Raw genomic sequence first — 16,198 nt, 5'->3', positions numbered from 1 at the left:
GGAGCCACTTGATGCCAGGGGGAAGAATCCTCTCTCTCTCTCTCTCTCTCTCTCTCTCTCTCTCTCTCTCTCTCTCTCTCTCTCTCTCTCTCTCTCTCTCTCTCTTCCCCCACCTCCCCCACCTCCCCCACCTCATTCCCAGATCCATCCCTTCAACTCTGCACCACGCTTTTGAACTGTCCCACCTGTCCATCTTCCTTCCTGCCTATCTGCTCCACCCTCTGGTCTGACCTATCACTCTCACCCCCCCCACTTGCATCTTCCTATCGCCTTCCAAAGTACCCCCTCCTATTTAGCTCTCAGACCTCTTCCTGATGAAGGGCTTATGCCCAAAATATTGACTGTCCTGCTCATTGGCTGCTGCCTGACCTACTGTACTTTTCCAGAGTCACATGTTTTGACTTTCATTTATACAGTACCATTCACAAATCCAGGATGTCTCCATTTACAGCAAAATGCAAATGACATATAGTCTTGGGCATTTTGGCTGTAAATGTTGCCATCACAAAGTATGACAAATGATGGTTTTGTTGGCTGTATGCAGACATCCTCAGCAAGATGTTTAATGATGATAAACTGCTGATGAGCTGGGATATGGGAGCAGGAGACATAATAACATTAGCTAGTGTTAAGAAATTCTTACTGTGGATGTTTGCATGATGGCACAGTAGCTCAATGGTTAACACTGCCGCTTCACTGCACTGGAGACCTGGGTTCAACTTCAGCCTTTGGAAACTGTCTGTGTGGAATTTGCACATTCTCCCTGTATCTCTGAATTTTCTCCAGGTGCTCCTGGTTTTCAAAGATATGCAGGTTAGTTGGACTGGCCATGCTAAATTACCCCATTGTGTCCTGGGATGTTCAGGGTAGGTGGGATTGCCACAGGAAATGCAGGGTTATGGGGATAGGGTAGGGGGGTTTAGATCAGGGTGGGATGCTGTTTGGAGAGTTGAAGTGGGCTCGATGGACTGAATAGCCTGTTTCCACACTGCAGACATTCTATGATTCTTCTAGCTGTGGCCCCAGTACAGCAACAACATTGGAATCTACACAACCATGTGGGAGGTTGCCCAGGTGTAGCCCGTTCACAAATCTATCTACAATCTCAACAGTCTGTTTTCAATCATCAAAGTAATGCAAGTGAATCATTAACATTGCTGTCAAGCGCTACTTAGTCGTCAATAACCTCCTCATAGAGGCCACTCATCTTAACCACAGGGTATCACATCCATAGTTACTCAGGGGAGTGTCCTAGACCTGATCATCTTCAGCTGCTTCATCGATATGACCTTCTCTTCAAAATAAGGTCAGAAGTGGGGATGCTCACTGATGTTTGCACCATGTTCAGCACTATGCACAACTCCCCTGATATTGAAGCATTCCATATCCAGTTGTAGCAAGAAACTGGAACAATGTCCAGGTTTGGATTGGCCAATGACAAGTACCATCCTGGCTACACAGGTGCCAGGCCAAAAAGAGAGAAATGTCACTGCTTGACATTCATTGGCATTAAGCTAGCTGAATAACCCCTTATTATCATGCTGTAATGGGGGTTGCTGTTGGCCAAAAATTAAACTGGGCTATTTACATAAAAACTGTGGCTCCAAACATGTAATTGTGCAAAGTTAGGGCTCTTGCAGTGCAATGACAGTATTTCTACTTTCCAGTCCCACATACCTGAGACATGTTTCATAATGTCTCTGAACAGGTTGACTTAAAAAAACTAAGGTTTTGTAACATTGGGTGGCAAGTCAAAAGTCTGGACGGAATATTTTTAAAAAAGCCAAGAATGACTAAAGGATTACTAAGGGAAGTTTTCAGTACAAAAGAAAGTTAATTAGCAATATTAAAAATTGATAGCAAAAGTTTCTATATTTAGTTTTAGAAAGTAAATAATTACAAGCATTACTTCTATAGAGTGAGCATCAAGGTAATTAACAATGGAAAATAATGGCTTGTTAAATGAATTTAACGGGTATTTTGCATCCTTCTAAATGGACGTTAGCAAAACTTGCATTTCACTAGGGTGTGTGTCAGCAACATCCCAGAAATAGCTGTCAATCAGGAAATAAACAAGAGGAACTTAAACCAGTTAGTCACCATGGGAGCGGTACTGAGCAAATTATTGGAGCTGAGGATTGATAAATCCCCAAGCAATGGTGGACATCAACTAAGGGTCTTAAATAAAGTGACTAATGATGTATTGATTTTAATTTTCTAAATTCCCTTCTTTTAAAAAAATGTCCATTAGATTGGAGAATAGTGAGTTTATTCAAAAAGGGCGAGAGACAGAAAGCAGGAAATATGTTAAAAGTTATTAAAGATGTCATAGGGCAGTTAGAAAAAAATCAAGGTAATCAGGTAAAGTCAATATGGTTTTTGTGAAAGGGAAATCTTAGTTAACCAATTTAAATTCTTTTAGAAGTAACACACGGTGTGGGTAAAGGGCAAATCAATTGGTGTACTGAGGTTTACCGAAGATTTCATAAGGTGCTGCATTAAAGGTTATTGTGAAAAATAAAAACTTATGGGATAACATATTGGCATTGTTAGAAGTTTGGCTACTACTAGGAAACAGTAGACATAAGTGGGTTATTGGTTGAACAGATATGCGTGGTATGCCACAGAGATCAAGGCAGGGGGCTCCATGTTTTACAATTTATAAAAACAAATTTGCATGAAAGGTTGGGAGGTTTTGTACCTAAATTTATTGATGACACACATAGGAATGAAACTAAGTTGTGAAGAGACATGAAGCTACAAAAAGATTTATAAATAAGTTGAGTGGGCAAAGTTGTGGCAGATGGAGTTTAATATGAAAAATGTGAAGTTGTCCATTTTGACAGGAAGAATAAAAAGTGAAGCATGGTCTAAAAAGAGAGATTGCAGCACTTCGTAATATAGAAGGATCTGGGTATCCTTGTGCAAGAATTGCAAAAGGGTGGTACACAGTGACCCCTGTACCCGCAAGTCCGGTTACTGCGGTTTACTGTGGCCCAAACATAATATAGGGAACATTCCAGAACCAGGGACCAGGAGGCTGCTGGGAACATACGTTTCCCATTTAAATGAATGGGTTCTCACCTATCCACAGTTTCGGGATTCCACGGTAGGTCTTGGAACGTATCCTCTGCAGGTATGGGGGGACTATTGTACTATAGGCAACTCTTGCAAACAGTTAGGAAAGTTAATAAAATTCCCTTTACTGCAAAGGGAATTCCTAGAAAAGTAGCGAAGTTATTCTTCAGTTATACACCTGGAGTATTGTCCACAGTATTGGTCTCTGTAGAGTCATAGAGATGTACAGCACAGAAACAGACCGTTCGGTCCAACTCAACCAGATATCCCAACCTAATCTAGTCTCACCTGCCAGCACCAGGCCCATATCCCTCCAAACCCTTCCTATTCATATATCCATCCAGATGCCTTTTAAATATTGCAATTGTACTAGCCTCCACTTCCTCTGGCAGATCATTTCCATACACATACTATCCTCTGCTTGAAAAGGTTTCCCCTTAGGTCTTTTTTATATCTTCTCCTCTCATCCTAAACCTATGCCCTCTAGTTCTGGACTCGCCCAGCCCATTGAAGAGACTTGTCTATTTATCCTATCCATGCTCCTCATGACCTTATAAACCTCTATAAGGTCACTCCCTCAGCCTCCGATGCTCCAGGGAAAACAGCCCCAGCTTATTCAACCTCTCCCTATAGCTGAAATCCTCCAACCCTGGCAACATCCTTGTAAATCTTTTCTGAACTCTCTCAAGCTTCAGAACCTCCTTCCTATAGGAAGGAGACCAGAATTTTGTGCAATGTTCCAACAGTGACCTAACCAATGTCCGTAAAGTCACAACATGACCTCCCAACCTCTGTACTCAATACTCTGACCAATAAAGGAAAGCATACCAAACACCACCTTCACCATCCTATCTACCTGTGACTCCACTTTCAAGGAGCTATGAACCTGCACTCCAAGGTCTCTTTGTTCAGCAGCACTCCCCAGGACCTTACCATTAAGTGTATAAGTCCTGCTAAGGTTTGCTTTCCCAAAATGCAGCACTCGCATTTATCTAAGTTAAACTCCATCTGCTACTCCTCAGCCAATTGGCCCATCTGATCAAGATCCTGTTGTAATCTGAGGTATCCTACTTCGCTGTCTGCTACACCTCCAATTTTGGTGTCATCAGCAAACTTAGTAACTATACCTCTTATGCTCCTATCCAAATCATTTATATAAATGATGAAAAGTAGTGGACCCAGCACCGATCCTTGTGGCACTGCACTGGTCACAGGCCTCCAGTCTGAAAAACAACCCTCCACCACCACCACCACCAGTCTTCTACCTTTTTGAGTCAGTTTTGATTCCAAATGGCTAGTTCTCCCTGTATTCCCTAAGATCTAACCGTGCTAACCAGTCTCCCATGGGGAATTTTGTCGAACTCCTTACTGAAGTCCATATAGATCACATCCACTGCTCTACCCTCATCAATTCTCTTTACAACTTCTTCAAAAAACTGAATCAAGTTTGTGAGACATGATTTCCCACGCACAAAGCCATGTTGACTATCCCTAATCAGTCCTTACCTTTCCAAATACATGTACATCATGGCCCTCAGGATTCCCTCCAACAACTTGCCACCATGAACGTCAGACTCACTGGTCTATAGTTGCCTGGCTTGTCCTTATCATACTTCTTAAACAGTGGCACCACATTAGCCTTCTGGCACCTCACCTGTGACTATCAATGATACAAATATCTTGGCAAGAGGCCCAGCAATCACTTCCCTAGCTTCTCAGAGTTCGAGGATGCATCTGATCAGGTCCTGGAGATTTATCCATTTTTGTTTCAAGACATCCAGCACTTCCTCCTCTGTAATACTGACATTTTTCATGATATTACCATCTACTTCCCTACATTCTTATCTTCGATGTCCTTCTCCACTCATTTAGTATCTCCTGTATTTAAGGACAGATGTAAAAATATTGGAGGTAGTCTAGAGAAAGTTTACAAGACTAATACCTGGAATTGACAGGTTGTGTTATGAAGGAAATTTGGACTGGCTAGGCCTGTATCAGCTCCATTTAGCAGAATAACAGACAACCTGATTAAAACAAAATCCTTAAGGGCCTTGATAGGGTAGATGTGGAGAGGATGTTTCTCTTGTGGGACAATCCAGAACTAGGAGGTCATCATTGTTTAAAAATAGGGAGTCACCCATTTAGGACAGAGGAGATGACGTTTGTGAGGGTTGAAATGCTCCTCTTAGGAAGGCAGCATCAGAAGAACCTTGAAATATTTTCAAAGTATGAGTAAGGGAGGTGAAAGATTATCAAGGATGGGTAAGCAATTATCTTATTGAATGACAGAGCAGGCTTGAGGAACCTTGTCCTGCTCTGGATTCATGTGTTTAAGGTTTGTAAGCAGGAAGTGTGTATGGATGTAAGAATTTTAGTATACAGTATTATGGGTACATGTGAAAAAGTACATTGGATGTTGAATGTATTGTCTAACCACTCCCAATGTTGTTTCTAGGTTCATGCCTATATCATCAGTTACTTAAAGAAGGAGATGCCAGCTGTTTTTGGGAAAGAACTGAAGAAGAAGGAGATGATAAGTAGACTTCAAGAGATATATTTCACGCTCCAGCAGGAACACAATATCTCTGCTGGTGATTTTCCCAATGTAAAAAAGATGCAGGTATGATGGTAGCAATGTGCACTCGATTGTTTCCATTTGACAGTGCGCAAGATGTAATTTTTTAATGCGAAGAGATCTTGGATATGTGTGTGAGTGAGCAAGGGAAGGAATTGATGCTGTTATTTCTAGAATTAATTTACAGTAATCCCATCTCTATTCTTTTAAAGAATAAGTAATGAAAATTATCCTGAGTATTCTTTGCCACACCACTTTAAACAGAGATGGATGTTACAAGGGTAGCAAAATGAAAGAACACAGAATAGGCTGTACCAAAGAGTGTTTGTTCATTGAGGTATCATCCTTCGGTGTAAGTGTATCGACGTTACAATATGAAATGGGTCATTTAGCTCAACCTAACATTGTTGGTTCTTGTCCTCCACATAAGCAAGTAATTCTAAGCATATTTATCCTGCCTGTTCCTGGATACTTTTTAAATTCTCTTTCCTTCCACGCTATTCAATCTGATCGTAACTGCTTCAACCATTAAAACTGGGAGTGCAAACATGTTACTCCTGTTCATTGTTCTATGCATCTTGAATTTCATCTTGAATCTCTGAGCCTTTCATCTGGACTCTTCAATTACTTGCCCAGTTTTCCCATACTTCCAAACATATCTACCACATCAGTCTCTCGTTTAATCTCTTCATAAAATTAAGTTCTTAAATGCTTTGTATCATAACCTTCTGCATTTTATGTTCTGTATCCAAAGACTAAAATCAAGAATTCTTCAATTTTTAAGAACAACTTCCTTTTATTCTTTCATTGAATGTGAGAGATCCTGGTAAGACCAGTCAGTGTTGTCCACTATTTATTGTCCTTGTGGTGGTAGTGCGCTGCCTTTTTGAACCACTGAACTTCCTGTGGTGCAGGTACCCCCACAGGGAGTACCAGAATTTTGATCCAGGGCAATGAAAGGGACTGTGATATTTCCAAGTCAGAACAGATGTTTGGAGTGGCTTGGAGTAGAACTTGCTGGCCATGTTGTTCCCACGTGTCTTGTTCTTCTAGATGGTAATGGTCCTGGTTTTAGAAGGTGCTGACCTACCTTTACAGAACATTACAGCGCAGTACAGGCCCTTCGGCCCTCGATGGTAGGACAGGTCAGCTCAACACTCTGAAGCCCATCTAACCTACACTATTCCGTGTCCGTCCATGTGCTTGTCCAATGACGACTTAAATGTACTTAAAGTTGGCGAATTTAATACCGTTGCAGGCAAAGCATTCCAAACCCTTACTACTGAGTAAAGCAACTGTCTCTGACATCTGTCCTCTATCTCCCCCCCCCCCCCCCTCTCAATTTAAAGCTATGCCTCCTCGTGCTCACAATCACTATACTTGGAAAAAGGCTCTCACTGTCCACCCTATCTAACCCTCTGATTATCTTTATATGTCTCTATTAAGTCACCTCTCAACCTTCTTCTCTCTAACAAAAACCCATTCTAATTATGGAACTGGTTCAGTTTAGTTTCTAGTCAGTGCTAACTCCAGAATGTTGATAGTGGAGGATTGCAATGATAATGCAATTGAACATCAAGGGACGGTGGTCAGATTTTCTCTTGTAGTTTTCTGGTACTTGTGTTGAATGAATGAAACTTGCCATTTAGCAGCCCAAACCTGCGTGTTATCGAGGTCTGCAGATGGACAGCGACTACTTCAGTATGTGAGGAGTCACGAATGATGCTGAACAGGCAGTCATCAGAAAACATCCTTGTTCAGGAAGGTCATTGATGAAGCAGCTGAAGAGTTTGCGGTACTGTCTTCTCCCCCAGTACAACAAGACAGAACATAGAATATAAGCTTAAGGAACCAATAAATCTGGAAAATAAAGCTAATTTCTGCAATAGTGATGTGAAGCGGTCATTGACTGATTTGATTTATTATTGTCACATGTACCAAAGTGCAGGGAAAAGTTTTTTGTTTTGCTTGCAATACAGGCAGATCCTAACACACAAAGAGCATAGGGTGATTAAATAGCACAAGAAATACAAAGTTGCGTTTGCAGAGGGGGTATGCAAAAAGCAGAAATGAGGTTTAAAAGAACAGAACGTTTGTAAGAAATGTGAGAATAAGATCTGCTGTAGAAAGATCATAAAGAGTCACCTAGTGTCAGTACCATTTTGTCATCTCTCAAGGTGACAAGAGTCTTGTATTGTAAAAACTCATCTAATTCACTAGTTTCCTTCAGGAATTCTTACCCAGCCAACCCTACTTGTGACTCCAAACCAACAGCAAAGTCTTTCGACTCTTATTTTAAAAGGTTCAGGATGTCACTGTAAACCCACTGCAAATCAAAATGGTACAAAAATAACAAAAAGGAATAAAACCAGATGACCACTCAGCATCAACCCAGGAACTGGAGATGACCGAGCCATGCAAAATTCTCCTCAATAACGTTTCTGGGCTTATGCTAAGGTTGAGAGAACTGTCTTACAGAATAATTGAGCAATAGCTTGATGCACCTCCAAATTATATTTTATAGCCACTGCCCTCGACAACTCATCACTGTCCCTGGATATGTCCTGTCCTACTAGCAGGACAGTGGGACACAACCAGAGATGTTAGCATAGTTCTACAACAATCAACATGCTTGGCAATGGAAATCCTCAACATTTGACTCAAGATCCCATAACTCATATGGGAAACATGAGCAAGAACACATCCTTTGGGTTACTAGCTACTACCCTCCCTTATTCATACTCCTTCATGGTGAGCATCACATGGGAAAAGCACTGAGTGGTGAGGAGAAGAATGTATTCTGGATAGACGGTTACTTCCAGCATTCATTACCAAGAATGCCTCCGTTGCACTACTACTCACCATGCCAGTCCAGTTTTGAAGGCAGTGTTTGCCAGGTTGAGCCTATGGCTGGTAGTAAGAGAAGCAACAAGATGGAAAACCCACTTATCCTCACCCTCATCAGTTTATCCCTGTCTTGGATATATCTGTCCATGCCTGTATTGGTAGGAGCGACCACTGCACGGTCCTTGTGTAGAGGATCTCCCACCTTGAAGCTAATGATACTGTCCATAATATACAGTACTGCCTCTGAGAAAAGGGATAGATAAATGTCAGAGTTAATGGCTGAAAGTTGGGCAATGGTAAGTTGCTGTGAGCCATTAGTAACAACCGAACTATATTCAATGGCAAAATAATCCTATTTTCCAGAATAACGGTCATTCTGTCATTACCAGCGGGTAAGAAAATCCCGACATCAGTAAGGACAGTAGGGACATGTGGCAAAATCAGCACCATACAACCATGCATACCTAAATATGCAAATAAAAGCAAACACTACAAATTCAGGGAATTTGTACTAAAAGCAAAGTACTGCAGAAACTCAGCAGGTCTGGCAGAACTGAAAAGGACTGAAAAATAATTTTGATGTCGTTGATCAAGAGGAAGGCAGAGAGAGCAGAACAGATGCCCATAGCAAAATACAGGAAAAGCTAATAGTCATAAAGAAAAGACAGAGATGTAAATTAGGTGTAAATATTGGGTGTGACATGCAAAAAATGGGTCTGCTCTGTGAGAGAGAAGGAAGAATAGGGACAGCAAGTCATACTGTGCAGTTGTTGAACTCAATATTGAGTCTTGAAGCAAAATACTGCAGAAACTCAGCCGGTCTGGCAGAACTTAAAATGCTTAAGCTGAAAATGAGGTGGTGTTCCTTCGGCTTTGACAAAGGGTCAGTTAGACTCCAAACGTCAGCTCTTTTCTCTCCTTACAGATGTTGCCAGACCTGCTGAGATTTTCCAGCATTTTCTCTTTTGGTTTCAGATTCCAGCATCTGCAGTAATTTGCTTTTATTCCTTCAGCTTGCTTTGCAGTCTGTACAATGAGATTACAGTGAATACCCAGTGGACTAGATTGAAAGAAGTTTAAGTAAAACGGTATTTCACCTGGAAGGTGTATTTGTGGCCTTTCCACATTAAGTGAGGATGTATTAGGAGTGATGGAGGAGTGGACCGGATGACATGGCGGGAATGACACCTGTAGAATGCCAACAATGAAAGGAAGGGGAAAGTTTGAATACATTACCAAACTGAATGGACACACAAAGCACCATCAATGCTACTTTAATTCCATGTAGTTTGGTACTTGTGATTCCAGTGCAGACTATTCCATTTACAACAAGTAATGCATGGCATCACATTAGAAGATGAGATCAGTCTAGTTTGGCAGAAAGATTTGCAACTTGTGTTGAAAAGAATGTAATCTTTATCAATAATCAAAATATTTGCATTGTAAAATAGAGATGGGAGATATCAGCAGGTGAGAATGTTGTATTTTCTCCATTAGTGATTTCCTCCACTCTATCTTATTCTGCTTGCACCACATCTATAATTCAGCAGTTTAAAGTATGACCGAGGTTTTGTTACATAATTGTTGGAGGCTAGCTCACCTAATTCTGAGCTAATGTTTGATAAAACAGGTCTTATAGGAGTAACACAATGTTGTTAATATTTACATAACTGTAGTGCCTATAATTGCCAGAAGAGGGTATAGCTCAGATTGAGTGGAAAAAAAGGATATATTTTAATTGGCCTGGTGAAACATGTTATAACGTACCCACGTCTGGGATTCAAAGCTGGACCTTCTGCCCAGAGGTAGGAACATCAGCACTGTGTCAGATGCACCATTTAGAGTTTGTTTCGAAACATAGTAGTCATCAATCAGGGAAGATAAAGTCAAAAATCACACCGCACCGCTTGTAGTCCAACAGGTCTATTTGAAACCACAAGCTTTGAGCCCTAGCTCCTTCCTCAGGCCGTTAGAGAGAGAGAGAATATATCGGACACAGAATGTATAAGTAAAAGATTTCCTTCTCTCGCTCTCTTGCACTCACTCACTCACCTCCCTTCATGGGGTGAATTTGCATTTTCAGTTGCAATCTGTAGACAGTGTGACATTTTATAAATTCCTACTTTAGAAATAAAGCTAGTTTGACTCCAGGCTGAGACACTTGACAAATGGCCTCACACCTAAACTGAATTTTCTGACTTGAGGTGTCACCCTTATTCTGATAAAATCTGAAGTTGTCTCCGGACAGTGATTTAAAAGAAATTTTGGGATTTACATATTAATCAAATGAAGCCTGCACCTCCATTCTAACTAGTTAAAGACTTAATAGCCATCCAGGTTTGTTCAATAACATTTGCATAAGTTGAATGTCCCTTTTGATTTTTTTTCCTTATAATTTCTGTGTCTGATTGTATTATCTTTCACTAACTGCCTGAGGAAGGAGCTGGGGCTCCGGAAGCTGGCAGTTTCAAATAAACCTGTTGAAAATATAAATCTAACCCAGTGTTGTGCAATTTTTGGCTTTGTCCACCCAGTCCAATGCCAGCACCTCCACATCATGGGCAACATAAAGGCTTCAAGCCTAACTGGGAGACTTCCCAATGGATTTCCAAACTATTACCTTAACCACTTGGCCACTCAGGGTTCACATAGGATAAACTGATATAAACAAATAAGCTGGCTATTGAAATCAGGGAGGTATTAATGAAGGGTGAGTTATTAGTCATTCACCTCATTAGATTACTTACTTACAGTGTGGAAACAGGCCCTTTGGCCCAACAAATCCATACCAACCCACTGAAGTGTGCCCACCCAGACCAATTCCCCTATGTTTACCCCTGCACCTAACACTATGGGCAATTTAGTATAGCCAATTCACCTGACCTGCACATTTTTTGGATTGTGGGAGGAAACTGGAGCACCTGGAGGAAACTCACGCCGACACAGGGAGAATGTGCAAACTCCACACAGTCAGTCGCCTGAGGCGGGAATTGAACCCGGGTCTCTGGCGCTGTGAGGCAGCAGTGCTAACCACTGTGCCACCGTTTTAGTCTTGTAGTAAATACCTGTTCAAATTGCAAGTATCTCTAGCACAGATGGTATTTTGCACTTGGTTTTGTAGCTTCTCTTTGAGCTGGGTCAGTGAGTGTCAGTTTTGTTGAGTATATGGGTTTATTTATTTGTGTGATGTTTATGGGAGTAGTTATATTGAATGAGGTTGAGAGTGCATAATAGGTGATCTGTAGGTATCTCATCTTGTTGACACTTCTGCTATTGAGATTGCCTTCAGGTTAACCACGTTGAGAAGGAAAGTAGTTCTGTTTTGATTGAGATAACAACATTCACCTGTTGAGTGAGGGAAGGCAATCTTGTAGCTCACTCTATTTTGGAAAACAAGCTTGGTGAACAGGTTTAGCATAATTCTCCGTACCATCTAGAATCTGGACCCTCAAGGCTCCTGGTACATTAATCCCTTTGGAGGGTGCCAGAAATAGCATTTGTCTGTAATTATACCTTCCAAAACTTTCTGAGACTGAGTAATAGAATTGAGTTGATTGGACTAATGTGTTTATATATCATTTGCACTTGTGCATTCACAAAACAATCTTCCTCCAGCAATGGTCATGAATTTTGAGAATTTCATCAAAAAATGTAACAAGGAGGCAGTTGTGCCTTTGATCCAGCACAGTTATGTGCTTCAGCAATTGCATTTCTGAAGTTCTGGTTAGAATGCAGCAGAAAGAAAATACTTCCTCTAGGCTGGAGGGTCTTCAGCCAACATCACCTGTAATCCGGGGAAACGTAACAAGAACTACTGTCAAAAATTGTGATAATCTGTGCCTTTCCTGTCAAAATGTTGACACTGTTCAAAGATTTCTAAAATGTTGAAATGTCCATGAACCTCACCACATATAATAGTTGGAGCAAAATTTGTATTGAACTGTAAGTTTTACAGTTAACAAGGATTAACATTTAAAACGGGTGAAACAATATCTATTTTAGTTATCGAGTCATAGAGATGTACAGCACGGATACAGACCCTTCGGTCCAATTCACCCATGCTGACCAATTATCCTAAACTTAATCTCGTTCCATTTTCCAGCACTTGGCCCATATCCCTCTAACCCTTCCTATTTATGTACTCATCCAGATGCCTTTTAAATGTTGTAGTTGTATTAGCCTCCACCAATTCCTCTGAGAGCTCACTCCATACGTGCACCACCCTCTGCATGAAAAAGTTGCACCTTTAGGTCCTTTTTATATCTTTCCCCTCTCACCCTAAACCTATGTTTTCTAGCTGTGGACTCCCCACCTCAGGGAAAAAACTTTGTCTGTTTACCCTATCCATGCCCCACATGATTTTATAAATCTCGATAAGGTCACCCTTCAGTCTCTGACATTCCAGGGGAAACAGCCCCAGCCTATTCAGCCTCTCCCTGTAGTTCAAACTCCCCAACCCTGGCAACATGCTTGTAAATCTTTTCTGAATCCTTTCAAGTTTCACAACATCCTTCTGATAGGAAGGAGACCAGTATTGCACACACTATTGCAAAAGTGGCCTAATCAGTGTCCTGTACAGCCACAGCATGACCACCTAACTCCGATACTCAATGCTCTGACCAATAAAGGAAAGCATACCAAACACCGCTTTTACTATCCTATCTATCTGCGACTCCACTTTCAAGGAGCTATGAACCTGCACTCCAAGGTCTCTTTGTTCATTAACACTCCCCAGGACCTTACCATTAAGTGTATAAGTCCTGCTGTGATTTCCCTTTCCAAAATACAGCATCTCACATTTATCTAAATTAAACTAGTTGGTAATCTTAACATGCTGGAAATATCGACGTTTTCATTTTATGGCTTGGAGTTGTTTCCATGCTCCGTGTTTTGAATGTTTCAAGCAGCTGAACCTATCCAGGTTCTTCCCTTTTAGATTGCGTCATGTCATTAGTTGATGTCATTGGGCAGAAACTGAGAAATGTTGATTCCTAATTGCGCAGAAATCCATGTTCCCAAAACCAAGGTTTAGATCAAAAGCTTTACATTTTGCAGTGCTTAATTTATCATGCACTCTTAAATTTGGAAAGGAAATTGGGAAAACAAAGAATCAACATGTTATGTTTGGAAGATGCTGACAGGGCAGTGCAGTTGTTTGAAAATAGTTCCTGATCCAGTCCCCAGTGTAAACACAGTACAGTCAAGAATGGTCGAATACAATGGTAGTGGTTCTGCCCTCTTTAAAGGTCAAATATTGACGCATTTTGCTTGGATGTGTGAGTTCCTTTGCACTTCCTCTTGTTTCTGGAGTTAAATGTTGATTGCATTCACTATGTAATATCAGACATAAGATAGTAGTTAGCCATTTATGCTCTTCAAGCCTGTTGTACCATTCAATAAGATAAAGGCTGATCTTCCTCAGCTACATCGTACATTTCCTCTAGGCTGTGCACTTATGTAATTACTCCAAGATTCCTGCAATCTCTTTCTAGTGTATACTCTGTGAATGATCATTCACAACTTCTAAGGATTTGGTTTTCAATATATTCACAATTCCTCCTCCTCACCGTCCAAAGTGACTGACCCTTTATTCTGAGAAGCAGAGCTGCCCTAAATCCCTAGTTGTAAAATTTCCATTCTGGTGAAACATCCTGCTAGCTGCTTATCCTGAAACTGTTGTACCTCAATAAAATAGCTGTCATTCTTCTGAAAACCCGAGGTAATGTAAATCTAGTCCACTCGGTCTCTCTCCATAAAACAATCCCCTCATCCTAGGGATTAACCTAATGTACCCATGTCACATAGTCACCTTGACTATGTCAAAGGTGAATCATTGTCATAGTCATAGAGATCTACAGCACAGAGAAAGGCCTTTCGATCCATCGCATCTTCGTTAGTAAAAACGACACCCAACTGTTCTAATCCTATTTTCCAGCATTTGACTCATAGCCTTGTATGCCTTAGCATCTGAAGTGGATACCTAAATATTACTTCAGTGTTATGAGGGTTTCTGCCTCCACTATCTATACAGCTAGTGAGTTCTAGATGCAGTAAGACATAGGAGCAGAAATTAGGTCTGCTGAGCCATTTAATTACTTTTGCACTTTCTCCCCATAATCTTTGATCCCCTTGGCAATCAAGAACTTATGTATGTCTATTTTAAATCTGCTAAATGATCTGGCCTCCACAGCCTTCTGTGGCAATGAATTCCACACATTCCCCACTCTCTGGCTAAAGAAGTTTCTCCTCCTCTCCATTCTAAAGGATCTTCCCTTGTACTCTAAGGCTATGCCCTCACGTCCTGTCTCTCCTGCCAATTGATACACCTTCCCAGCATACACTTTGTCCTGGCCATTCAGTATTCTGTAAATTTCAATCCAATCCCTCATCCTTCTAAACTCCATCAAGTATAGTCCCAGAGTCATCTCACGTTCCTCAAATGTTAAGCCTTCCATTCCTGGAATCATTCTCGTGAACCTCCTCTAAACCCACTCCAGGGGCGGTAATCTTTCCTGAGATCTGGGGCCCAAAATTGCTCTCAATACTCTAAATGTCGTCTGACAGAGCCTTATAAATCTTCAGAAGTGCATTCCTGCTTTTATATTCTTATCCTCTCAAGATGAATGACAACATTGTATTTGCCTTCCTAACTACTGAATCAACCTGCAAGTTTACTTCAAGAGAAACCTGGACTAGGGCTCCCAAGTCCCTTTGCACTTCAGATTTCTGAATTTTCTCCCCATTTAGAAAATAGTCCATGCATCACTTCTTCCGATCAAAGTGCATGACCTCTCACTTTCCCACATCATATTTCATCTATCACCTTTTTACCCACTCTCCTAACCTGTCTAAATCTTTCTGTAGCTTCCCTGCCTCCTCAGTACTACCTGCCATCCATCTGTCTTTGTATCATCTACAAATTTAGCAAGAATGTTCTCAGTTCCTTCATCCAGATTATTAATGTTTAAAGTGAAAGATTGTGGTCCCAACACTGAGTCTTGTGGAACACCACTAGTCACTGGCTTCCAACCTGAGAAGCAGCCTTTTATCCCCACTCTCTGCTTTCTGCCAAACAGCCAATCATCTATCCCTGCTACTACCTTGCCTCTAACACCATGGCCCTTATCTTACTCAGCAGCCTCTTATGTGGCACTTTATCAAAGGCATTCTGGAAGTCCAGATAGATAATACCCAGTAGCTTTTCTTGGTCTAACCTGCTTATTACCTCCTCAAAGAATTCTAACAGATTTGTCAGGTGTGACCTCCCCTTGGCGAAACCATGCTGACTTTGCCCTATTTTACTATGCACTTCCAAGTATTCAAAAATCTCATCCTTCACAATGCACTCCAAAATCTTACCAATGACTGAGGGTCAGGCTAATCGGCCTATAGTTTCCCGTCTTTTGCCTTACACTCTTCTTAAACATTAGCAATTTTCTAGTCCTCTGAGATCCTCCCTGACTCCAGTAATACCTGAAAGATCACTATTAAGTCCGTCAGATCCCTGGTGCTTCCCAAAGTCCTATTTTTCGTCATGAAAATGCTTGTCTTATTGTCCTTGCTCAAGTGCATCACCTCTCATTTATCCAGACTGAATTCCATTTGCTATTGATCAGCCCATTTGGCCAGCATTTCTATATCATCCTATAATCTAAAGGTGTATTCCTCACTAATTACCACCCCTCATTAATTTCTTGG

At 41.1% G+C, this 16,198-nt stretch overlaps 1 protein-coding gene across 1 annotated transcript in view; it reads left to right on the top strand.

Annotated features, from left to right (window-relative positions):
- Positions 1-16,198, top strand: part of LOC140476576 (EH domain-containing protein 1-like) — a 73,471-nt gene that overhangs the window by 43,752 nt on the left and 13,521 nt on the right. The window contains exon 5 of the mRNA XM_072569386.1: positions 5,534-5,698. Coding sequence (XP_072425487.1) covers positions 5,534-5,698 — 165 coding nt within the window. The remainder of the gene's footprint in view (positions 1-5,533; positions 5,699-16,198) is intronic.

This window comes from Chiloscyllium punctatum, chromosome 4, assembly GCF_047496795.1.
Source record: "Chiloscyllium punctatum isolate Juve2018m chromosome 4, sChiPun1.3, whole genome shotgun sequence".
Taxonomy (NCBI): domain Eukaryota; kingdom Metazoa; phylum Chordata; class Chondrichthyes; order Orectolobiformes; family Hemiscylliidae; genus Chiloscyllium; species Chiloscyllium punctatum.
This window is presented reverse-complemented; position numbering and strand designations above follow the sequence as displayed.